The 26,905-nt window shown below is 40.2% G+C and overlaps 1 protein-coding gene and 1 long non-coding RNA gene across 4 annotated transcripts; both read right to left on the bottom strand.

The window, feature by feature from the left end:
- Positions 1-1,269: 1,269 nt before the first annotated feature.
- Positions 1,270-10,012, bottom strand: LOC140718869 (uncharacterized). The gene is made up of 3 exons (XR_012096823.1): positions 9,725-10,012; positions 3,135-3,184; positions 1,270-1,709 (listed from the first exon to the last, which is right to left on the bottom strand). It is a non-coding gene; the product is annotated as an uncharacterized lncRNA (long non-coding RNA).
- Positions 10,013-13,043: 3,031 nt separating this feature from the next.
- Positions 13,044-26,564, bottom strand: onecut1 (one cut homeobox 1). Of its 3 annotated transcripts, XM_073033124.1 has the most exons (3): positions 25,081-26,564; positions 17,928-18,071; positions 13,044-17,479 (listed from the first exon to the last, which is right to left on the bottom strand). In XM_073033124.1, the coding sequence occupies exons 1-3, from the start codon at positions 26,186-26,188 to the stop codon at positions 17,187-17,189; spliced, it is 1,545 nt and encodes a 514-aa protein (XP_072889225.1). In that variant the 5' UTR covers positions 26,189-26,564; the 3' UTR covers positions 13,044-17,186. The 3 variants fall into 3 exon arrangements, with proteins under 3 accessions (XP_072889225.1, XP_072889226.1, XP_072889227.1); XM_073033125.1 differs by lacking the exon at positions 17,928-18,071; XM_073033126.1 differs by lacking the exons at positions 13,044-17,479; positions 17,928-18,071 and adding an exon at positions 23,684-24,324.
- Positions 26,565-26,905: the final 341 nt, after the last annotated feature.

The raw sequence follows: 26,905 nt of genomic DNA, 5'->3' as shown, positions 1-26,905 counted from the left end.
TGGCATCTTCTCTCTTTATCTTCCGCCAAACAAAAGACCCAGATTATCTCGGTCGCAGGCTCACAACAGGAAAAAAACCACTCCCTTCATTGGACGGCGCACATTCTAAAGCCCCTGTTATCTCTAGCCATAACCCAAACATTGCTGCTACAGAAAAATAATTACACCAGCAGTGAAACCTTTCCCAGGGTGTTACACCAGTCAGTGTTTCTAGCCCTGAGCTAAACCTCCAAACCTGAAGGAATGGTGGACCACTCTTTGGCCTCTACCTTTTGATCTTTTCGGCATTGAGACCCCACCAAGAGCCAAAGCATAAAGCCCTGACTCCAGCCAACATAGTTCTCTGAGGCAGGCAAGCCTCCAAACCCAACAACAAGGTCGTGGTCCTCTTAGAGGTAATAAGAGAGTATTGCATCACAATCCCTCTTGTGCGGTTTGTGATTGTGTCCATGTCTGACTTTCTGTCAAAAGGAAAGTCATTAATGAAGCAGTTTCAGACAGTTGGGCCTATGACACAAGAGATTCTGCAGATGCTGGAAATCCAAAGTAACACACACAAAATTCTGGAGGAACTCAGCAGGTCAGGCAGCATCTTTGGAAAGGAATAAAGAGTCAACATTCTGAACCGAGACCCTTCATTAGGCTTATGACATGTTCTTGAGGTACTGGGGTTGAGATCATTGACCTCTAACAACCTTTGTGCTAATTACAACTCCAACCAGCAGAGAGGGATGAAGTGAGAAGCTGGGAGGTGATAGATGGAAATGGTAAAGGGCTGAAGAAAGAGGAATCTGATAGGAAGGGAGAGTGGACCATGGGAGAAAGGGAAGGAGGAGGGACACCAGGGTAAGATGATAGGCATGGAAGTTCTTACAGTTGTGGGAATGAAAAAGAAGATGCTGGTGATCTGAAAAAAGTAGATGATGGAAGCAGATTAGACAACATCTATTGAAAAGGAAGTGGAGTTGATCCTTCATCCTGAACTGTTTTTCCACAGATGCTGCTTGACCTGATGAAAGTTGTGGCATTTTATGTTTTTATTGTTGTTATAGCTGTATCAAATCAGCTTGGCTAGAGGCATTACCAGTGCTGAAGTGCAGGTGCTCGACAGTGTGCAGTGCTCACATTCACTTCTTGCTTTCACACAGAGTGCATTGAATTAGCTGATGGCCATCTTCCATGAGGGTCGCGATCGATCTCCAGAACAAGATTTGATATGACTGGATTACTACTTTGGTGGCCACATTCACAACCCAATGATCCCCTGAGCCTTTTATTGCTCCCAGGGATATCAGATGCAAAGAGTCATTTTATTGGAAGGAATGGAAGACTGGCATGTAATTGACAAACACTGTGTCTCGGCAGCCCCTGATGTCATCCATTCATGCAAACGATATCACACACCGCTGGATTTTAATTGGCTGGGTGGAAACAGGTTAACTCTCAGATCATGTACATCAGTGGAAAAATACGTTGCTGCATCCCAGAAGGCTTCAGTTGTGTTAGCAAGAATTCCCAGCTAGCAGCACGTGACTAATAGACATGAGGAACGATATTTTTTGTGCATTTCTCCATTGCCCTGGGGCATTGACTGTTGCCTTACATTCTGTTCAACTTTCATCTGTCAACTGCATAACTTGATCCCTTGTATTTCTCAGTGCAATGCTTGGATACATTGGAGACGAGAGATACAGATCCAGCTTGCAATCCTGTAATGTGAAGAGTCATTCATTTATGTCATTTGGAGGTAATTTTGGCAACAATTTGGAAAAAAACAGGGCATTTCTTCTTCCAACAATGAATGACAGTGCCCACTTCTTGGTTAGGTCGACAGTTTACAACGACTGAAAATGTAACTTTGCACTTATGACTCTATATTATTACGTTCTTCTTGTTTGATGCTTTCAAATTCTTCAGTGTTACATGGTGAAAAGCTGAGATCACTTCAGTTTTCCCAATTTTGTGCTCTCTGAAGTTTACTTTATATATTAGCATTTATTTAGATTTCTACCATAAAAATCATTCAACACTGCTTCCACCAAGGATCAGTCAGCCACAAGGTCCGTCAAGTCCACCTTATATGCATAAAGGTCACAGCCGATTTTCTGACTCAGCTTAACTCTCCCCAATCCCCAGCAAGGATCAAAGATCAGTTTTTATTCTCCATATACATTTACATGTACTAGGAATTTGCTGTGGTGTTTTGGCACAACATGCAACATTCAACAACTATGAAGAATTTTATAAAAGTGGCCATACATCTCAAACAACAGGCAAGCAGTGCAGTCATATCTGTGCTTTTTTCCCCCATTGATACCATGCTTTGGTCAATATCAGTTTAAATTTTTTGCTTTCAAGATTCCTTCATGGAGTCCAAACATCTATCGCTCCTGGCACTGAATCTGCTCTGTAAATTGAGCAGACCTTTGGATAGGGAATCTAAACATTCACAACCATTTGAATGAAGAAATTTATCCACATTAACCTTACATGACCCTCTTCTTTTTATAGGACACTTAATAACTGGTTCTAGGGAATACTAGGACAGATTTACAAGGGGATGAAACACAGCTTCAAATTCTCGGTATGTGTGACAGGCAGTTTACTTGCAGCTAAACTTCACACCCAGTGTAACAGAAAGGACTTTGGCTTTTCCTTCTCCACCATCAGATTTCTGAACGGTCCATGAACACTATCTCATTACACCTTTATTTATTTTGTTATTTATTTTGTAATTTATGTCTTTGCACTGCACTGGTACAAACACCAAATTTCATGTCATATAAAGCAGATACAATAACCAGGTTCTGGCTTTTCAGTCAAATAGGAAACTGTTCCTTAGCTGCCGGATTAGTTATTTTCAAAATACATCTATTCTCCAACACCCATTGTTGTTTCGATACGACTTTGGCCATCTTGTGCATCATGATTATACATTAATATTAATAAATCTACGAATCAAGCTATGAAATTATAGCAGAAGATTTTGCAAATATTGATTGTCATAATGTTAAACATATGCACAATGCTATTAAAGAAATATTGTGATTATCTTGGAAAAATAAAGTTGAAGACAATTGCAAACTGGAAATTGGAACTAAAGATTAGCGGATGGGTGTGGATTTTGCACTTACCCCATTTTGATATAAAAATTGCTGGAAGCACTCAGCAAATCAGGCAGCATCTGTGAAGACAGAAACAGTTAATATTTTAGGTCTAAGACATTTCACCAGCAAGACAATGTGAGAAAAAAAACAAAATATTTATGACAAATTTTCATAAATAAATACTTATTAAAAAGACAATGGAATGGGTGGAGAAAAAAGCGAACATCTAGATCGAGTAATACAAATGCCATAAATAGATATTCTAGCAAATTTGCACAAATTCAGAAGTGAGCACAATTAATTGCTACAACAGTATGAAATGGACCATTGCTTTGTGGGTGAAAGGGGGTTTGCTTTCTCCAAAACATGTAATTATAAACATAAGAAAATCTGCAGATGCTGGAAATCCAAAGCTACACACACAAAATGTTGGAGGAACTCAGCAGGTCAGGCAGCAGCTATGGAAAAGAGTAAAGAGTCGACCGTTCTTCAGGACTGAAAAGAAAGAGAGAAGGTGCCAGAGTAAAAAGGTGGGAAGAGGGGGAGGAGGATAGCTGGAAGGTGATAGGTGAAGCCAGGTGGGTTGGAAAGCGAAAGGGCTGACAAGAATCATGGTTTAGTCTCATGTGAAGTCGTGTCATTTGCAGAAGCTTTAATAAGTGAGAGTTCAATAACGATATAAATTGTTGATTTTCTTCCCACTCCCCCAATTTCAAGAGAGTGAATTTTATTCCATCTCAAATATTTGGGGATTTTTGAATTCTTCCATGATACGAAAGGCTGTACTGCAAAGGTTGCCTATAGCTGCTAAGAGAAAAGACATGATAGTGGCTCAGGTGTGCAACGTTCATCAGTTCAGGCATCACATTTGGTTTCTCAGTGATGGCATTTAAGAGATGCTATTGATCCACTCTTCTCTTCAAAACTGCATAAATCAAAATCACAGGGATTATATGCATTTGCCTTTCATTCGCACTGAATCAACTTTTTGTTTGATGACCCACTTCTCCATATTGACAACAAAATTATCTATAAATGACTTGGAGATCTCTTTTAGCACACATTCATATACTCCTTCAGCATGTCATAATTAATGTTTGGTTTCAGAGAGGCTAAAATCATGAGTTCATTGCAATTATCCAGTAATTTTTTTTCTTGAATTAATTGAATTCTCAAATGTTGTCCCTGTTCCTACCGAGAGGGCTTGTACATAGTATCTACTGTATGTATCTTGAATTTAAAAAAACTTATTTATGAATTATTGCTCAAATAACAAAAAAGGTTAATCAATCCATCTAGGCCTTTCAATATTCAATATGTTGCAATGAGATCCTCTCCCTCATTCTTCTAAAATCTAGCAAGTACAGGCCCAGCACCATTAAGTGTTCCTCATACTGTACATTAACCCTTTTTATTTTTGGGGTCATTCTTGTAAACCTCCACTGGACTCTCTCCACTGCCAGCACATCCTTTTCTTAAACTTCCTTTCATAAGGAGCCCAAAACTATTGACAATATTCCAAATGTGGTCTGACCAATGCCTTGTAAAGTCATTACATCCTTGCTTTTGTGTTTTCATCCTCCTTACTACCTACTCAACCAGCACGTAAACCTTTTAGAAAACCCTGTACTAGGTCCTCCAACTCCCTTTGTACCTTTGATTTCTGAATTTGCTCCTATTTAGAACATATAGACAACACCTTTATTCTTTCTACCAAAGCGCATGACCATATACTGTATTCTATCTTTAAAATTTAATGACAATATAAAGCCATATTGAGTTTACTGGGAAGGTATGCCTGACAATGCAGACACCACCCAATAAAGCATTGGTAACAACTCTCATTTTCACAGTGTTTCACTCTTTTGTGCCTTGGTTAAGATATGTCCGAACTCAGTCCATTTCCACCCTTTAAACAGATGGCTGTGGAGGCCAAGTCACTGGGTATAATTAAAGCAGAGAGGTTCTTCATTAGTAAGGCCATCAATGGTTACAGTTGGAAGGCAGAAGAATGGGGTTGAGAAGGATAGTAAATCGACTATGACCAAATGGAGGAGCAGACTTAATGGGCTGAATGGTATACTTCTGCACCTATGTCTTACGGTCTAAATGCAGTATCAAAGTGATGCAAAGCTGCCTTATGCCAAAACTCATGAACTTAATATTAATGCACCTATAAACAGAGCATTGATTTTAACAACAAATAGCCAGTTGAAGAAACTCAGTGAATAAACAGCACAATTGGGAGTTGTGGGGTGCAGGAAATCAAATATCAACTCTTCCCTCCACCCTCCCACCACCACAGATGGTGCTTGACTTACCAAATTCTTCCAGCAGATTGTTTGCTGCTCCAGATTCCAACATCTGCAATTTCTTGTGTTTTAATTAATTTTTAACAATACTCTGCATACATCAACTTTACTTTGTATGACTTTCACATTTGAACCAGAACATACCAGCAGAAAGGCAAGTAAATCTCCATTATTTCCAACATGATCTTCATTGTCTAAGGATGGATTAATTTTTACAAAGTTTGCCAAGGTATCACAGAGCTTTCAAAGGGCTGAAAGATCTCACTTTGTTGGAAAACAATGATGAAGTCAATCAAATGGATGAACTCAAAACTTATGAAGACAATTGTGGGAAGTGTTTTCACCTGTGAGGCAAATAGTTTTAATAATGTCTTTTGATTAACTAGCATTAGAGAATAACATACCATTATGGAAAACTCTGAACATCCTCTACATAGCACCATCCAGAGACAGAGAAGCAGTTTCAGCGACAGGTTACTATCGATGCAATGCTCCTCAGACAGGATGAAGAGGTCAATACTCCCCAATGCCATTAGGCTTTACAATTCAACCGCCAGGACTTAAGAACTTTTTAAAAGCTATTATTAATGCTTTTTGAGATAGTGATTTAGATGCATATCATATTTTTTACTGAGTTAAGTATTGTATGTTATTAATTTTGCTACAACAAGTGTATGGGACATTAGAAAAAAAGTTGAATTTCCCCATGGGGATGAATAAAGTATCTATCTATCTATCTATCTATCATACTGTACAAATATTTTAGTCACATTTATATATTGCTAGGGTGGCTAAGACTTTTGCTGAGTACTGTAAGTAAGCAAGGAAGTACACAATTTGGTTGCTTATATACAAAACATCAGGTTGTTTTTCATTTCTAATACATAATTATTTGAAGCTTCGGTGTTAGTTTGAATGTTACTTAAAATTAAAACAGAAATGCTGGAAAGACTCAGCAGGTCAGACTGTATCTGTGGGAAGAGGAAGAGAATGAATGTTTCAACTGTGCTTCTTTTCCCACAGATGCAGCCTGACCTGTTAAGTCTTTCTAGCATTTTCTGTTCGTTTAGATTTCTAGCACTTGCAGATTTTTTGCTTGATTGGAGGGGGAGAGTTGTTGTTCTGCTGCTTGTGTATGGGAGTGGGGAGTAGATAGGCTTTAGGGTTCTAACATTTTTACTGTCACTCATTCTTCGAGCACTCTTCTGTTTTTTTATGCATGTCTGCAAAGAACAAGAACTTCAGGTTGTATATTGTATACATTACTCTGACATTAAATGGAACTATTGAACAATGATTATTGGCTGAATGCATCTTATGAGGTACTTCTTTTTAAAGTCAGTAAGTACAACAGTATAACCTACGTTACTGAGTTGGATACAATTGTAAATGAAAGGCTAACTTGTTTCCTAGATTCCTTATATGTTCGTATCCATTACCCTGTTTTTTTTCCTGTACTTGTGATGTACAGTTTTAACAGCTCTGATCTAACATTCCTCAAGACAGGACCAAATACAAGTTAATGTGATCAGGTAAATGAGTCTTCATTTATGTTTATTCTCCTAAATAATTAAAAAGATATCTGCCTCATTTCTGTCAACTGAGTAGAATTTTGAGTATTCTAACAAACAGCAAATACAAAGTACATTAGTTATAAAAAGTGATAAAAATGTTTAATCAAAATCTATGAATAGAAAAAGCATTTCAAATATTTTAGATCGATGCCCCAATTATTCTTATTGAGGATCTTGACAGAAGTTAATTTATTTAATTTTCTCTTACTTGTTAAGTGTTTCCAGCATTTTATGTTTGTACTTTGCACAGTTAATCTTATATTTTTAAGGGAGTCTCACAGTTTGCATTTGATTTCTTCAATATCGTGAATGTTGATTGCATTTCACTAGTTCAGAAGAAAAGTGAGTGAATCGCTGCTTCACCTGGAGGGACTACTGGGTCATGTTAGGGCAAAGGGGTTTGCTTCTTGCCCAGTTGCATGGGAGTGTGAGGTAATGGAAGTGTAGTACTCAGACCTTCTCTTCCTGAACAGATCAAGTTCTCTTGGTCCTCATCTTCACCAACACTCTCCATCTCCTTCAATGAGATTCTTCCTTCAGGCACATCATTTTCTCTCTTTTGACTACTTCAAAAGTACCATTGTCCTTGTGGCTCACTGACTTGCTCTGTTGCACAGGCGTGGCAGTGAACAAAACCAAGTGTAGAACACAGGCGTGGAGGCAGAGTCAGGAGGCGTTATTAACATAGCGAGCATGGAGTCAGTATCCAGGAGCAACGCTAGACTTAGAACTGGCAGTCCTAAGAACCATGAAATGAGGTTACTCACACCAGAGTCAACCAACAAACTGGCAGCTCCTTGTAGTGGTCATAGGGTTTTTATCCTGCATTTGCTGATGGAAAGCAGGTGTTTGTAGTTAGTGGAACCTGGGAATGATTGGAAACTAAACCAGGTGACTGAGGCCCAATTCCTGAGGAAAATAGCCAGGTGGGCGATCACCAGAAGGGACCATGACGTGCTCTTCCATCATCACCCACCACTTCCCTTCTACCAACACTTCCTTAGACAACCACAGAAAATGTAATACCTGCCCTTTTACCTCTTCCCTTCCTACCATTCAGGGATACAAAAATAAATCATAATAACCAAAGCAGTAATTCACTTGAAAATTTCTTATCTGGAACACTGAATTTGGTGTTCACAATGTGGCATAGTCAACATTGGAGAAACCGAACACAGATTTAGAGCTGCTGTTGCTGGCTGCTTTAATAGTCTATTCTACTACCCAGACTTATCTGTACCCGGTCTCTGTTATAATGGGGCACAATGAAAGTGTGATGCACAACATCTCATCTTCCATCTGGGGAGATTCCTGCCTTCTGGACTCCATATCAAATCCTATAACTTCAGGAAGCCACCCTCTCTGTATCAGAGCTACAGATATTGGCCTAGTTTTATCAGATGGCCTCCATAACTTAAACCTTTAGCAACCCTGGACTTATCAGAGATACCCAATTAGTTCTATCCATCCCTCCCCTTTAAATTAAAAAGTAATTCACAATTTGAAACTAATCTGTTCTTCGTCTATGCCCCTTCTGACATTAACTCTATTTCTCTTACCACAGATTCTGCTTGACCTGCTAAAGGCCTCCAGCACTTCTCATCTTTTGTTTTAATTTGGATAACTACCATCTGCAACTTTTTAAAAAAATGACTTGAAGGCTTGATTTCTGTATAGATCTTGATATTGAGTTACTCAGTATTGGACAATTGGACACCACGGTGATGTAGCAGCTAACACAACACTATTACAACTTGGGGCATCGGAGTTTGGAATCCAATCCAAGAGTCCTCTGGGAGGAGTTTGTATTTCCTCCCCCTGGAATATATGGGTTACCTCCAGGTGCTCCAGTTTCCTCCCACAGTCCAAACACATACTGGTTAGTAGGTTAATTGGTCATTGTAAATTGTTCCATGATTGGGCTAGGGATAAATCAGGGGTTACTGGCGGTGTGGCTTGAAGGGCCAGAAGGTTGAAATCGCTAAATAAACAAACAAACAAATAAATAAATATATAAATAGATTGCAATGTTTCACAACCCACTTACAGGGATGAACTCCTCCTAATCTCAATCGGATCCTTAACCAGGAACTTTATCCTCTACTTTTAGATTTAGAATTCTGGGGTTTCGGAATAACTTGCTCATGTCCTTTGATTCCACATTGTCTTCTGTTAGTACAGCAAAATTAATTTGTAATATAAATAATGTGAACTTGGGCTGTTTCCTACTACTAACTAAATTAACTTAGCTGAAGAATTTGCACTGGCATTCTGGAGTTGTAAGGTATGTGTTCCTACAGTTGAAGAAGATTCCATTGGAAGATCATGAAGAATAGTAGTGCAAGACGTGGCTGGAGATTTTAAATAGAGCATTAATTGAAAAACATTTTAAACAACCACTTAATAATTTTAGAAAGTGTTGTGAATTCTTTCAAAATATGTGGTAAAGTCCAGATTCAGATTTATTTATCACATACACATTGAATCAGACAGTGCTAACAATCAAAGCTTGGTCATTTAAATATAATCCTGATAATATTTCCAATAACTTATTAAAGAAACTTCTTAAAATATTTTCATTGGCATATTCATTCAAAAGCACCTTCCAAGTATTTCCAAACATCTTAAAATCTTTATAGAACTTTACTGTTTTGGAATTTTAAAAATTTTTCTGAAGATTTTTTTTGAGATTGTTTCTGTGAATGTCTCAAATGTTTCTGTGAATACTTACTCTTTAAGCAGTTCATAATATTTTTGGAGGGATATACTTTATGATCTTGTGGATGGGTCTAGGGCTGACTTTGATGCTTCTTTTTTTCACTGAATGAAATAACAGAACAAATGAAAAGTCACAGAAAAACCTGAGATATTTAGTATAGGTTTTTGCCCGGAAAACTACTCGAGACAAGTGGACAGATTTTAGTGAGGTTGATGTCATGAACTCCAAAACACAAACAGGAATTTAGTAGCTTTACACCATCCAGTCAGAGAAGCTTATACAAATATGATAAATGCTGCAATGTTCAAAGATACCAACTTAAACACAGCAGAATGCCCCAAACAGTCATTTGATGTTCATCATATAGTCCATTTCACTGGACAAATGTAACTTGGACCTGGGGGACAATCTCTCTCCTTTTGTTTGAATAATGGCATGGAGTTTTTGTTCCTACCTTAGCAAATGGGTGTGGCTTCAGGATTGTGTCCCAACTCAAAGACAGCACCTCAATATTATTGTACTGATGTCAGCTTAGCTCTTGGTCCCAATTCTTCAGAGATAGAAATTTATCCATTACATTATTAAGAGACATAGAGACATACAACACATAGATAGGACCTTCTGGCCACTAAATATGTGCCAACCACTAATCATGCATTTATACCAACACCATTTTATTTCACATACATTCCTATTAAATCTCCTTATACCTATCTACATATACACCAGGGGCAATTTATAGTCACCAATTAGCCTACCAATCCATGTACCTCTGTTAGGCACACCAAGATTAAACCCACATAGTCTCAGTGTGAATGTAGAAGTAGTGGAGGTCAGGATTAAACCCAGATCACTGGAGCTGTGAGGTAGCCACCATTTACCACAGAGCTCAAAATGCTAGGGTCTGACCAGAAGCTAATGGTAATGGTTCAAAGATTCAAAGATTTAAAAAAACAAAAGACTATATACATTTAAAGTGCAGGAAAATCCAACATTTTATTTACTACATTTTTGTGACTACATAAACGCTGAAACATTTTAACACTGAAAAAGCATGATGACATCATCACTTGCTTTTTTTGCTTAGCAAACACAGCAGATGATATTGCACGGCATATAGTGAGAACATTAGCAAAGCTTCAAAACTAAATTAAATTTTCTTAACGCAGTACAGGAAAGATACTTAGAAACAAACCAGAATAATGCCTATTGCATTACACTCGCAGCTAGCACAAAAATACATAAGAAGCGCTTGACTAAGAGAAAGATTGACAAAATATCAGCAATAAACTGTAATCATATACAAGAATCACTTAGTTGGAAATGCAGATGCAAACGCATAAACTACTACCGCTTTCTAATTTGCAAAATGTCAGCAAATTGTCTTATATCAAAACCTTTTTTTAAAGCTTTTCTGATTTCATTGCTATGGAAGAACTCCCTCTGGCTCTTGGAAGAGATACTATTAACTATGCACCCTTCACCTGTTGATTGTCTTAGGCACTCTCTTTTAGGTATTAACTCCAAGGCAATCTAACTTGAAAGCGGAAGTGCAAAAATGCTGTCCAATTAACCTTTCTCGAATCAAGGAACAATAAACTTGAAAGTGTGCATTATTGATGACAAGAAGCACAGTTGAATTTAAAACCATAAGACATAGGGGCAGAATTAGGCCATTCAGCCCATTGAGTCTTCTCCCTATCCCACAATGGCTGATACATTATCCCCCTCAACCTATTTTCCTGCCTTCTCCCCATAACCTTTGACATCCTTACTGATCAAAAACTTAACAACTTCCGCTTTACATATACCCAATGACTTGGCCTCCACAGCTATCTGTGGCAGTGAATTCTACAGATCCATGGCCCTCTGGCTAAAGAATTTCCTCCTCATCTATGTTCTAAAGCAGGGGTTCCTAACCCTTTCTATGCCAGGGAACAATACCATTAAGCAAAGGGGTCTATGGACCCCAGATTGGAAGCCCCTGTTCTAAAAGGTCGATCTTCTATTCTGAGGTTGTGCCTTCCGGTCCTCGACTCGCCCACTATGGGAAACATCCTCTCCTCATCCACTCTATCTATGCCTTTCAATATTCAATGAGATCCACACCCCTTATTCTAAAATCTAGTCTGTAATGAACCACCAACGTTTGCTGTTATGTGTTGGGGAGACTTGCTAAATTATTTGTCGCTATTTGTTATTATTATTGGAAAATTATGAATGCAGCTCTATCAGCTGCTTTTCGTATTTGATCGTTAAACTCGCGTTCTAACATATGTTGGTAACATCCATTGAAACGATGTACCTGGCAATATCTTACAGCTTAGTTTATTAGTGCAGTTTTAAATTGTGCTGCATATTGCACGGTTAGAATTTGTCTATAAAAAAAATCACCAATCCCACACAGTTTCAGTTTATTATTGGTCTAACGTCTCGGAACGCTCAGCGGAGTAATGGGAACATCCAACCATGATTGATATAATTGCCAAACTGAAAGGAAAGGTTTCCAACATCTGGTTAAATATTCCCCATTAATCAGAGGGGTTGAGTTGGATGATCTCAGACTCCAGAGTCTAACACCACTAGTTATCCTAGTTAAATAAGCATGTTTCCGGGAGACAAGGACTACCAGAGAGAAGTTCTTGGTTTAAAAGGACAGATAGATGCACGTTAAAATGCTGGTAAGTGCGTCAAATACAACTTTATTAAATAACATAAATCACGGTTTCAAAACTGTACTTCAGTATTTCTAAGGTCGGGTATTATCTTTCTGCATTATATCCACAATAGGATCGCCACTGTTCCTACAATGCTACCTCACGGGCAAATAACTTCAGGAACTCTTGGCGATTTTGGGAAATACATTTCAAATGCACTATCTAACTCACGATCGTGTCCTGGAATACGGAACTTAAAGTGGAATGATGGTTTCCAGCGTCAGGTTAGGTTGCCCGTAAAGTTCTTCGCCCTCTGCTTTCTTTGCCCGTGCGAATGACACATTAAAACAATGCTTCGTCTTTACAAGTACCAGTGCTTTAAACATTAAACAAATTTAAAATTCTTTGGAACTGCGGTCTTCCCCGAGGAAAGACCCCTCATTAGTACATAATAAAAATACACACAAAAAGAGACTGAACAAATCATTAAAGCCTTCTAAGTGACGAAGTGATAACTTTAGTGATAATGGAATCCATTTTTTTGGCATTTTGATTTGTTGGAATCTGGTAGTGTTTGTAACACTTGAAGTGCTTTGCTACGAGACTTGGGATGATACTGGACTTTGCACTTCTACATCTTCCCTCCCCCCCCCCCCCCCCCCCCACCACCAGCTTTCTCGGGACACGAGAACAGCACTCATTACCTGCCGATCGTTATCAGATAGCTTCGGTTGCTTTAGGAACCCACTATGTACACTATTTTAAAGATGTACAGATACATAAATTAATTCAAGAATCAAAACAAATATTCACATGAGACAAAATGAATTAAAATAAATCACAGCACACGAACATTTTTGCAAGAAATACTTACATACATTTTAGCAGAGAATGGCTTACCCTGTGAAAAGACTATTTTTTTTAATATAACACAAAGATCTAGTTTAAATTAACAGAAAGTTTAGGTTTCTTCTCAGAACCAACAGCAACCAACCCTGCACTACCACCTCGTCTGCAAAATACTTCTTCCTCGAGCCTATCAGAGTTCTGCCAAATCTACAAAATAAATAATTATAAAGCTTTGAAGTAACGTTAACAATTATCAAACTATTAAGTTCTGCCTTATCACATAGACTCTCTATACAACATAACCCTAAAGATTTATTACTATGAGGTATCTTGAGAAATTGATAAGGAATGCACGGCCTGCGTTGTGTGAATACTCTAGGACGCAAAAAAGAGCTTTGGTAGTCAGCAAAAAGTGGAAATATCCTTTGGTATCAAAGAAAGTTTCATTGCATGGTTGCATGCAAAGCACCACGGTGAAAAGTTATTCCTTTTTTTAAGTAGTGGCCTTTCTAGAGGCTGAGGTATTCAAGAGTAAGGTGAGAAGAGGTCAACAGCGGTTTAACACTTTGGTTCAAGCAAGGCACTCGTCCTATGATTTTACAAATTTTGCAATATGTTTGCCTATAGCTTTTATGAAGAAAACTTCACACTGAGTGACAGTTGAGGGTTTAAGGAAAGAACGCCGAGTAGCCCACTCACGAAGGCCGTGCAAGAAAAAATCTTTGGTATTCTTTGGTATCATCAATGTGATTAGAATCACGAATGGAAATCGAGTGAGGTAGCGTCTTTGGTTCACACTATAAATAGTCGATCTTTACACATTTTTACACGTGGAAGCAGCTATTTTACCTTTGCTTCTTTGTCTTAATAATAGTAAATGATTACCAAATGTATCGTAAAGCTAACCACACCACAAGAAACACAAGGCCAGAATATTGTTAAAAATCCGGATTATTATCCGTCACAATGGCCTCCTGCGTATAAACGCACCTGGCTAAATGTCACCTTTGAAAAAATCACTAGTTCATTCTCTTTGTGCGAGGAGCCTCCTTTAACAAAAATAAAGCTAGACAGTTACCTTTGGTCATTGTGAAAGGGACGCGTGAATGGGAAAGGGCGTTTATAAAATTGAAGTCTATAGCGGGAATTAACAGTAGTTAAAAAGTCACTCAAGGCGTGTAAATTTACGAAAGCAATATCTGACAGAAATATATATTTCATAACTCCATAACTTCTGGGGTGAGTGACTGGTGCACAAACAGAAGTCAGAGAAATTACTCCAAGTCTGACTAAATTCGAGTCTCTAAATATATTCACAATTGTGATGTCCATTTTAAAAATCAATTATTCCCACAAATAAACACTTAGCTTTTCAGAAGAAATTCTCCAGGAATTTATCTGTTTCAAAAAAGGTAGGTGTTTCCTACGAAGGGAAATCTTTGCTAAGCTAAAATATTTTTGGCATTTTCCTTTCAGGAAGTGAAAGCAGTATGAATTCCTTATATAATGCAGCATACCCGCCCACCCACACCACTTTCTGACTACTGCCGCATTATCTAACTTTTTATATATTTACATCGCGTGATTATTTGACAGTGCTTCTGTAAAAAAACACCACTGAGCAAAATAAAAAAATAGTATAAAATAATGGATTTGCTTGCATATTAAGTTAGACTTGAGGTAAAGAAATTATTTTAATGGAGTCATTTGACTTGTTGCAATGAATAAATATATTTAATCCTCGATAATTATTTAAGCAAGTCTAGTGTTATTGAGTTTTATCAGAAATGCCACAAAAGGGTTGTAGCAGAATAAAACACCACAGCGAGTACTGCAGTATGTTTGTTAAATCTAATTAAACTGCAAGAGGCCGTTCCTCTTCTACATCTGCGACTGATTTATTTTTCTCGAGCAAATCTACTTCCCGCCATAGGTATAGTCGTTCAATCGTGAGACATCTGTGTGTCGTCATAGGCCCCATGAGATCTTTCTCCAAGTATCTTGCTGATACCTTGGCCCACTTCATCTGAGAGCATTGTAATATGTGTGATAAGCTATCCCGAAGATGGATACTAGTACAATTGATCGATTTCATTAAAACTAGCTTTGCATTGTAGCTCGCTGACAAGTGCAATGTTCCTGAATAAAGAGTTATCTTTGGTTCTTTAGCAGAATTTTTAAAGCACAAAGGGTAATACGTAACTGCAACTGGGTGACTGAAGTGTTGCATTCTGTCAAGAATATATCACATCTTGACTAAAACCTGAAACATACCGTTCAGTAGCCCAGATTTGTATTCAACAGAGTTCGACCTCTGTTCGGTTTCACTATGGAAAACTCACCTGAATCATATAACAACTCTTGGTGTTAACAGCACCGAGCAGTAAAGTGCCTCCCTTTTCATTGGTGCATCCAAATGGATGGCTTTACTGTCAGCATTTGGTAATGGTAACTTAGGGAAAAATAATGCATCTACTGTACTGACTTCCCAGGGTTATACGCTTTACCTTCCCCGGCCCGTGCAGACCATTATGTGTAGATATACTTCCATAAGGGACAAGAACCTAAATTTTGGAGATCGTTATGTTGACCAATAATTTACATAACACGGCATACTCCATAAGATACGTCTAATGAAAGGGATTTTTTTTTAAAAAAAAAGTTCATTTTGGAGTTGATTATCCAAATAGATGTAACAAACCTAATAAGTTATTATTTTTCTAACATATAAGGTGGGGTGACTGTCTTTTATTAATTGTGTTACGATACTCATTTTGCAAACCACCGTGATTTAGAATATTCCTTGCATGGTATTAAGGAAGTTTAATAAATTTACCCTAAAACATACAGGGCGAGCCGCAGCGATTGGTAGGACTCTTTATCCTGGCATCTTGTGCCAAACCTAGGCGAATTTGATATTGCTGTTACTTGTAAGTACGGGCTGGTATTTCTGACACGGAAAAGGCTGCGGCATTCATTACTGTGGTCAATGAAGTATTCATTCCGTTAGTAATATTTGATAATCCTAACCCCAAATGGAAGTATCCTTTGTTGCCTTTATTTGCCTCTGCAGCAGTGTGGATAGCAAGGAACAGGGATCAAATCTGTGTTTCCTCATGGATTCTACAGTTACTACCACGTCTGTAACATATAAAGCCAATATAATACCATATTAGTAATTTGGTGTGCAAGACATACTAGAATAGAAAAGTGTAAGTGGCGTATTTCATTGTAGAAGAACGAAGCTCCTAGTACAACTAATATTTGTGCTTCTGACGAAATCTCCCTGTCATTTATCCCGCTCTTTGTTATCCAACAGAATTTTCATCTACAATACTGGGTTTGGTGAAATAGAATGGGTTTTTTTTTTGGTCGTTAGCTGTTGCATTTCCTTGGCCTGTGGTACAAAGAGAATGCACTAGTGTGAGGTGACAGAACAGCTCTTACAGCGTTGAACTGTGCCCGGAATTGGAGCTTTCGCGTTCAACCGGCAAAGAGCTCGAATTCAATCACATTCCAAATGTACACAGAACGACTCCACAATCGTAAGGGTCACGCCTGAGCACAACCCACAGACCAGCCCCCCCTTGCAAAGTTTTCTGGCCACTGGCGCGTGCACTGGTATTTCTACAACATACACCTTGGTGGTACATCCGAGGAAGTGAAATGGGTCAATGTTTGACACAATGTTCTTTTCATGACGACGTTTCCAAACGACTTTACAGCCACACACACTGAACAATGCTGGACGATGAAGGTGTACGACCAGCGGCTTGATTCTTTTTTTTTTGCAAAAGTCATAATAAAGTGTTGTAGAACGGAGTCCTTATGCAGGTCAATTAAGTCTTTGGTTTCGTTGGACATATAAATATTATATTGTCTTTGAGTTCATTAATTAGACCTGCTGTCTGGAGTCCTGGTCATTGATTTTAAAGCTATTCCACCGAGGTTTAGTCCGGGGTTCTCCTTCATGCTTTGGTACAAGTGCTTGATGAGGAAGATGAGTTGACTGGGTTGGAGGTACCGTCGTCCTGCCACTTATCCAAACTCCTCCGCCGCGCGTTCATAAAGAAATTGCTGACGGTGCTCAGCTCCAAGCCCAGCTGCTGGGAAATGGTTATTTGCAATTCTTTGGACGGACGCTTGTTTTCTTTGAATATTGCGTGTAGAGTTCTTCGTTGAACATCAGTGAACACCAGCCGAGGTTTCTTGGGCGCGGCGCCCCTCTCTTTACCGTGCTCCTGCTCTTTTCTTTTGCACGCTGAAAGACAAAGACACAATATTAATCGATACCCGCTCAACGCCGGAGAAAATCCTAGACAACGCCAAGGTGAGAAACGGATACAACTATCTAAAAAAGAAAGATCGGGCTGTATTATTTAGACCAGACTTTCTTAGTTTTCTAATAAGATCCCAATTAGTCGTTTAACGATTGGAAAACTCATTCACAAGCAGCTATTTGTCAATTTCGGGTCGATTACTGACAACAATTTAAATGTAACCACTTGTGTGTGATTGGGATTATTGACTACACGCAAGTCACCGCCCAACGAGGTCTCCGGAGCCACATTTAAATAGCTTTATACACGTGCCCAAATCAAAATACTCTCAATATGAGATGAAACATTAAAAATTTAACGAGGAATACATGCCATATCAGGCCAACCAACTCATTTTGATGCTTAACTCTGCAGTGATTTCTGCGTTACCTTGTCTAGAACCATCTGCCTCCAAGTCCACGTCCACTTCTTCGGTTCTCTCCCTATCCAGGAATTCGCCCAACTCTCTCGAGTAAAGCTGCCAGGTTGTGGGTGCCCTGTACCTGGCATCATTTTGTCTCCCAATCTGGCTCCCTTTATGTGTAAAAACAAACGGACGCCGGAATTTGATTTGAGGGTGGATAGAATTTTTTTGTTGTATGGTGAAATAAACTAACTGGCCAGAGCCGATTAAGACACGGAAAGTTTATTACTAGATTCCTTAAAACAGCGAGATGAAGTTCAACTATGAATCAATAGATGGCGCAGTTCTAACAAACTAACTGCGAGTACTGTACTCTGAAAATAAGCTAAAGCAGTAGAGGCGAATTCTAGATTGACTTGATAAACACAATTACTTCCTGCAATTTGAGATCAACGGCTTAAAAAGAGTATTATTAACTTGTCTGCTAAATTAAATTTTACTTTATCGTTCTCTGAAATGTACCAATTGTACCAACCGCCTTAATCTTAAATCCTCTTTATACATATACTGTACCGAAACAAAATTTAGTGAATATTTAAATCCCACAATAAGCAGTTCGCTCAGTCACAATGCAGAGATCTTTTCAAGTTGATTAAGATTTCCTTCAATTTCAACCTCTGTGCCTTGTTTGTAAACACCATAATCAAGAAGGAAACTTTCGTTTTGGTTGCATTAGTTTTCTTTAAAATCCACATTACTTAATTAAAAGCCTTCGGTTGTCAATGACTACAATACAAAATTGAGCTGTGGTTGTCCAATGAAATATGCTTCAGCAGAGGTCAACAGTCTCATCTCGGGAGGTAAAAGACTCATTCCACGCGGAGAGACTCCTAACCTGCAGCCCAAGATAAAGATAGAGCTGTCAGTTGTCATTTATCATGTAAATAACTAGGAGGGAAGAAGGGAATATCGATCAAAACTGCAAGTTAAGGTCGTCGTTTTAAATAGGATGTGAACTTTCAGAAACAATATTGGGGCATTGGAGCACCCAGAAAAAAAAGCCAGGGATCTGTCCGCGGTGCTGAATGCAATCTCCACGGCGAAGTCTCGCGGAGATCTTGAGTTAGTAATGCTTGTGCTGCTGGTCTATTTTAATCCTTTAAAAACAATCTTCGGTTGTAAAAACAAACACTCCGTGGAATTGAAGTCTACATTATAGTTAAAGCAATAATCCTCTTAATCTCTATTTCTACACATTGTTTTCAAAATAGAGACACCGAAATCGCATTTAACCTCTGCCGACTGTAACTTTGAAAAACTCGTTTTGAAATCATCCTGGAATAGGCTTTCAGAGATACGTTGAATAATCTATAATTATGCATTGGCCCAGTTTCCCCAGCCAGCATCTTGTTTTGATTCCTTGTGCTAAATTACCTCACTGCCCACTGCTGTAAACGTAGGTTACTTGTAAATATTTTTTCAGTTCCTGACGGGAGGAGCTGAAGTTGGAGAACCAGCCAGATGATGGCGCACTTGTACTTTGGAATAAGTCGACGGTGAAGAAAAATCTTTAAGATTCTGATTAGTTTTAACGCATAAATGCTCCACGTATGTCTACCACCTTGCTGCGTTTTCGATTACAACGGAAGGGAAAATGATATTTGAAAATAATTTTAGAACGAAGACAGAAATGAGGCATTTCTCTCCTTTTATACATGGAATTAATTTTATTTCGTAAAGATTGTAAGTTTGGATAAACGGAAAGTTTCCCCCATTTACCACTCGAACATTTTAATCTCAGGGATTTATCAAACACATATCCACTAAGCAGGCATGTTTAATTACTCAATATCTGAACAAAATAGCAAGCTCATGGAATGGCAGAGAAGGAAGATCTTTGTTAATTTGCTGTTGCTTTCTTTCTAGTTTGAGAATAAACTGATCAACATAATTGCCATGGATGTTTCCGCTCAGTACCTCTGGCCACAACCAGTAGCAAGGTGTCCGGAATAATAATGGGGCAAATTAAAACAAACTCCCGCTGAAAAGCCTTGAGTGCAAGCTGTGCCAATTTCACTGCTGCCACAGGGCGTCCTCCTTTGCCTCCCTTTAATTGCTCCCACGTCATTTGACCTAAATCAATCACTCACTCAAATTAGATATAGGCAGATAACACTTTAAACTTCATCATTTAACTATTAATTACAATTGTCGTCATCGTTGTAAGTGCAAAAAGGCTATCAATTGTGCTTTTAATTATTTACTGAAACCTAATCGAGGCGAAATTGTTACACAAATGGGCACAGAATGAACCAACAATAGACTGTAATTCTATTCCAAAACCACTAGTTTGACAGCGCGCTTTGGTTGTAATATTGCTGGACCCCACAAACATTGGCTAAAAGTCTGCGTGTGTTATAGTCATTCTCTGCACCATGACAAGCAATCTAAACTCCAGCATTCCGAGCACAAAACTGAAGGTTAAATATTTCAAAATTTGCGTGATATTTTTAAAAAAATCATTAATATCCTTAAATGGGCGATTGTGTTAACTGCCCAAATAGCAGTAACATCGCTTTAATGCTGGTAAATGCCTTCAGTTTAGACAAACATTAACAGAAAACAAATGCGGTTGGATATTAGGCAGCTATAAATCAATGACGTTACAAGGACACTGTCAAGCAAAATCTGGAAATGTCACAGGTGTAGAACTTTCCCAGAGCCCAAGCGTTTAGCCTAAAATATTCCATGACTCGTATCACTTCCCTTATCTTTACTATGCAAACAAGCAAATAGCGTGCAGCGTGGGTTGCAAACTGTGGTTTTCAAATGTAACTAAGTTTATGAGAACCCGAAAGCTCCCGTCCAAGTGAAGCTCTTCGGATCACACAAAGGAACCTGCTGTAGACCAGGAGCAGGCTCAGACAAAGCAGAGAAGTGCACATCTGTACTCTTCCACAGAAGGGGATTTCTAGGTCAGAATTTTAATTAAATAATTAATCACAAGCGACCTTTCTGGAAAGTACATCCTATAATTCTTGGAACATATCAATGCCTTGTTAGAAGAGACAGACGAAATAATTAATAATTTCTGGTTTCCAGGCAACGCAACATAAAACATATAAAACATACTCCAAGGAAATTATTCACAGTGTAATGATTGTTTCACAATTTAAGTTTAACATTTAAAAGTACGGCGATGACCTTTCCTCCCTTCAACTATATTTTACAGCATCTAATTAGGGCCCGGAAGCAAATAAAAAAATAATGAATTTCCAATATCATTGATGGTCTTTTATTATTGAAAGTGCAAAGACATCGGCAGTTGTGAAAATTCCTCAAAACACGTCATTTGATCTTGGGGCAAGAACTTATCTTCCAAATGTTGGGGCAAAAATATGGTTGAGTTGATCGCTATTGGAGTCTACGCCAACCACATTTTACACTTCTTGTGTCCGTAAATGGTTGCTTGGAATCAATTATTTAGGCGGAGGGCGACGATAAGACAAAGTGAATGCTGACAACTGTTGTAGCCAGTTGGAGAAATAGATGTCTCTTTTTATAAATTAGAAATGTTGGCAAATTAAGTCTTAAATAAATGTACGCCTTAAACCCGTGACATTTGTTCGTCTCACTGTTACACGGGTCACAACAGAAGAACTGCCATGCTAATATATTCACATTCAAAAGCCTATTTGCATGCGCAGGCCTGTTGATAACATTTCGCTACAGTTGCTGATTTCAATTCAACAGATTTCTATAGATCTCTGGCTTAAGAGTATTTCCTTCATCCACTGATGCTACCGTCCCCAGTTGTATCAGGGTACAACACATCAAAACTCACAGGGAGAAATAAGTCCCCTCATTTGTCTTTGGGGGTACAACTAATGAGACCTGTTAAACAGTGTTAATTTGAATCGCACTAAACACATTTGGGATATTATGTTAAGAAAAACCTACGCTGTTAAAGTTGGTGATTTTACACCGAGACAATCCAGCATTCAGAATGTTTTAATTATTTGAGCTAATAGGCATAATTTACAGTATATTCTTACTATTTAATTTAATACTTGATTAATTACCCCATTTTATACTTTCCTACTTAACGAAATTCTCAAGAGATTCTTAATCTCTACATTGAAATTATAATGTATCCTATGTAGATTAAAATGTAGATATTGATATAGTCGGGAAAGAATTAATTTCGAACGAAGTATACAGTATGTCGTGGAGTTAATTGCTTTGCCATTGTCGCACCTGTCAGTAACTACCGACTTCATGCGTTACCCTCTATTGACAGCACCATTTAAAGTCCTTTACCAGCATCCCCGAGACCTGTTACCACCACCAATACACCAAAAAAGCCTTTTTTTTGTTGATTTTGCCCCCCTCCCGAAGAACTAGGACCGAGATCGCCTCTCAGTCTGAAAATTAGTACCTGAAAGTTATTAACTTCGACACGTTCAAAATATGTATTTGGTCGTTTGTTTTGTGTATAGAAATGTGAACCTAAGTGTTAATGAACTTATCGCCACCCTTTAAAATGCAAGATACTAAACAAGGATATAACGTTAAAATTGTTCAACGACAGTAATTAAATCAAATGTGTATAAAATAGGTAAATCTAGATTACCTACGACAAAGAAAGAACAACGTGGAGTGTAAAGAGGTCACCCTCGCAATTAGTATCTTCTGCTTGCATTTGAAGACGGTACAGGAAGTGTCAAGACCTCAATATTCCTTACATGTAACTACCAATTTTGAGACTGTTTGCGGGAGGTTCAATGTAATCTCGGTGCGAGAAATCCCCCAGGGATTCGCGGGGAGAAGCAAACACGGGAAGCGAGCTCGACAAAGCGAGAAGGGGACTGGATGAATTACGCATTTCACTTAGTGGAATTGCTTCGCCCTCTTCTTACAAGACCCCCCTTTTTAATAAAAAAAACATAGGTATCCTATATAAAGCAACGAAACCTGGTGTCCTTCAGATACAGATTGGCAAGAAAAAGAGAAAGTATCCGTACTAACAATGGCAAATGATCACTCCTTCACAATAAGCTTTAAACATTCACCGTGCTCATTCTTCCAAAGATTAAAACATGGCAAGAAGGCATTTAAGTTCATGAAACATGTTCAGTACCTCTAAGATCTGACACAATTGCCTGTTGTGGGATTTTTATGGCAATTATTTATCAAGAAATGAAATGGAATTTGGGTTGTTTAAACCATTTCTGCGGGTGATTGTACAATTTGTTCAGACAGATGCTCCTTTCATTTTGTGTTTAAACGAGGTCCTGAGTTGTTCAGTGTGAAAGAATAAATAATAAATGAATTGACTGAATAATAGATCACAGGTTAGGGCACGTTTAGATAGCTTTCCATCAGGTTGTTATGTTTAGCAGCTATAAATATAATGGATCAACGTAAACATTTATTACATAATGGACAACGAAAAAAATCGCAATGTCAGAGACATTGGAAGGAACACAACAACCTCTTTTGAAGGCCACGATGAACTGAAAAAATGCATATTAATAAGGTAAAGAGAACAGTTGTGGTTAAAGAAGTGATTAGCAATCCAAATCAGTGTGTGGGTATTTTCTGCTGAAATGGAGACGTGACCTGTTCCAATATCAGCCAACCCGCCTTGGCAGCGTTTACCTTCCGATAACACCCATAAGACTCTACAACATTTTCTAATTCAAGTGGTTGTTTCCAGTATCGATCCATGCAAATAAATGTAGACTGAGGTCGACAAAATTGTCGTAAAAATACACTCAAGGCAGCGTCTAAAAATCGAACAATACGAATGTTATCAATCGTTCGATGGAGATTTCTTGGCTAGTTATTTACTCAAGCGTACGCATGCTCTCATAGCAATTGAATTTGGATTTAAATTATAGAACACAAAGAACTCGGGGTAGATCATTTAAATACATGTTACAAGGGATCTCTGCTGTATTTTAAAGGACAATATTCTGCCAATCTGATTTAATACAGAAGAAATTCAGGACATTGTTCGACATTATTCATCAAATTTTCGCCTTTTTAAAGACGCTGGACTATCACTTTCAAAATAAAGTACATCTTTAGGTGTAATCTTGGGATTTTTGCGATAGTTTGTGATCAATTTCCAAATAAACGATAACCAGGCTACTAATGCACTATAATTCATTTAAAAACCAAAAACAAAGTTTCATGTACAATCTACAGCTGGGATATGGACCATGCGCATTAATCACTTCCATGTTTTATATAAACGTGCTTATTTATATAAATGTCAAAGATACTGGAGAAAACACAAAAACGGCCTTCCTTTGTGCACTTAGATCTGAATTAAAATTGCCCGCAAGTGCACGTCAGAGTCTCTGCGAAACGGATCACTGCTCCTGACTCCGGCTCAGATTGACTGTCTTTCGTTCTCTTGGGAAAAATTAATAGAGACCTATCAGTTAATTAACAAAACCTCACGCAGGGCCACACCGAGAGAGCAACCCCAGACTTCCCTCATTCACTACCATACAATCAAAAAGTTGGCCAAAGTAACAATTCGCCTTTTGTTATCGAAATCGGTCGCTACAAATCTAATGCTCAATAAAACTGTAGGGCTCGAAATGACGCCAATTAATATCACGCTTGGCTTCAATGTCAACCCAGTAACGTGAAGCAATAATGATTTACTTTCACGGGCTTTGCTGATTAAACCCCGGTCTCTCTTGGACCCCGATTTAAATTCACACCGTTACCGTAAGAGGAGCGGCTGAGTGTCGGAGGCATTTGGACCAAACCCTTGCCCCGAAAGTAACCAAGTCACAAAATGAGGTGACATTTTTCGAGATGTGTCTCGTTTTACAGGGGACAAATCGGCTGCGGTACAGTGAGACCATCTAGTTTGTACTGCAGGACGGCAGAGACCGGGGTAGACAGGGAAAGACCGGGTCAGGTAGCTGCTGTGCCTGAAATGACTCCATACCAGTGAGAGACCGGGGTGAAGGGCTTTTCTGGGTTGGGGTATGACCAGTTCTAGTTACGAACTGGACTGATTCTGACGTTTTTTTAAAAATGGGTTCGGATTCTCCATCACGGTATGATTTCCCCGTTTTATACATTCACTTAGATCACCATAGGGTGGCCGCAGGACTGAGGACAAACCGCAATGAAACAGCAAGCTCTGCTTACCTGCCAAGCGGAGGGCCGACATTCGCTGGAACTCGGGCTCCTGCAGCCACTTCCACATGCGCCGGAAGGTCTCCCGGCCCGACTTGAGCTTACTCCAAGGTTTCGGGTTCCTCAGCAAGTCGGACAGAGTGCCCTGCGAGCGACACAGCACCCGCTGCGCGAAGATCGCTTGCGGGATGCTGTAGCGCTTGAGCTCGGTGGTGATCCTCTGCGCCACCTCCTTGGTGTTGATCTCCTCCAGCTGACTTGACCCACCGCCACCTCCTCCTCCACCTCCACCCCCACCTCCTCCTCCTCCGCCGCCCGCCTGCGACCCGTTGGAGGAAGGGGGCGGCTGCTCGCCCCTGGCCGAGCCCAGGACCTGCCCGTGGCCCTGTGCGTGCGGGTGGACGTGGGGGTGGTGGTGCAGACCGTTGATAGGCACCATGCCCACGGAGGGAGGGCTGAGCCCCCGGCTCAGGTGCTGCTCCGCCCGGCCTAGCATGCCCGGGTGGCCGTCGAAGCCGTTCGGGGTCAGCATCTTGTCGGCGGGCATGGGTGCAGAGTGCCCGTAAGGCGGCAGACCGTGCTGGGAGTTGTGGATGGTGCCCAGGCCGTTGGTGAGAGGGGAGCCGGAGAGCGGGGAAAGGCTCTGGGCCATGCCGGTCATATCCTTGTGATAGTGGCTGTACAGGTTGTTCATTGAAGTCAAGCCTCTGTCGTCCCTCATCAAGGTGAAGCTGCCGCTCACGTTGCCGGCCAGCCGCTGGTGGTGATGGTGGTGGTGGTGAGGGAACTTGTCGGACACGGTGGAGATGGGGGGCAGCGGCTGCAGAGGGGTCAGCGTGGTGTACGTACTGCTCATCCCCGGCACCGTCTCGCAAGCCATAGTCATGGTCGGGTGCAGCGGGGCGGCCAGCGCGTGGTCCGGGGGCCGGTGGTAGTCTCCGGGACCGTCCAGGATCGAAGCCATGCTGGACACCATGGAGCGAGCGTGCACCGGCAGATTCCGATGGCCGATCGAGCGGCTGTGCGGGCTGGGGCTACTCAGCAGGTCTCCCGGCTGCACCGGTTCATGAGGCACCCCATGCAAATCGCCCAGGTTCTCCATCGTCAGCTGAGCGTTCATGGTCGGCGCACGGTTTTACACCAGACATCTATCTGGCGTGTCCCTGGGAGATCTCCACATCAAGGTGGTCACTTGTACTTTGCATTTCATTCATTCATTTATTACTCCCGGTTTGGTCTATTGTTCCCCCCCAGCAACCCCAAGACTTTTGCCCCGACTTCCTTCTCTCTCTTGCTTTACTGTAAGGCTCCCCTCCCGTTCCTCCCTCCCACCAATTCTATTTTTTTGTTGCTGGTAAATTCGTTGCTTAGAACGCCTGTAGCCGCGGTGCCAGCCCGCTCCGGTCCCTCGCCGCCTCTGCAGCCATATCTTCACTGTGTGTGTTTGGTCCACACTTCGCTTGTCTTTGGCCCCCCGAGCAGTCGCTGCCGCTGCTGCAACCCTCCCCCATCCTCCACCCCCCTCCCTCCCTCCCTTCCTTTCGACTACATTCCCCCCCTCCCACCACCACTATCACCACCCCCCCCCCCACCACTACTCTCCCTCCTGTCTTCTGCCGCGAGCGGTGCGCACTCACCGTCTGCGCACTCCTCTGCAAGCCGCCCTGACGTCGAGCAGCCAATTGGAGACTGGCGTTTGCTTCCGGGTTCCCCATGTCAACACAAACTGGAGAGAAAGAGCCAGAGAGGGGGTGGAAATCAAATCAAATCGCAGCCTCCTGTTTAAAGCAGCGCTGGGGCCAAGCTGCCCATTGCACCGGCTTCTCCGCCCCTCCTC

The sequence above is a fragment of the Hemitrygon akajei genome, chromosome 30 (genome assembly GCF_048418815.1).
Source record: "Hemitrygon akajei chromosome 30, sHemAka1.3, whole genome shotgun sequence".
Classification (NCBI taxonomy): domain Eukaryota; kingdom Metazoa; phylum Chordata; class Chondrichthyes; order Myliobatiformes; family Dasyatidae; genus Hemitrygon; species Hemitrygon akajei.
Note: the sequence above shows the minus strand (reverse complement) of the source record. Positions and strands in the feature narration are given on the sequence as shown.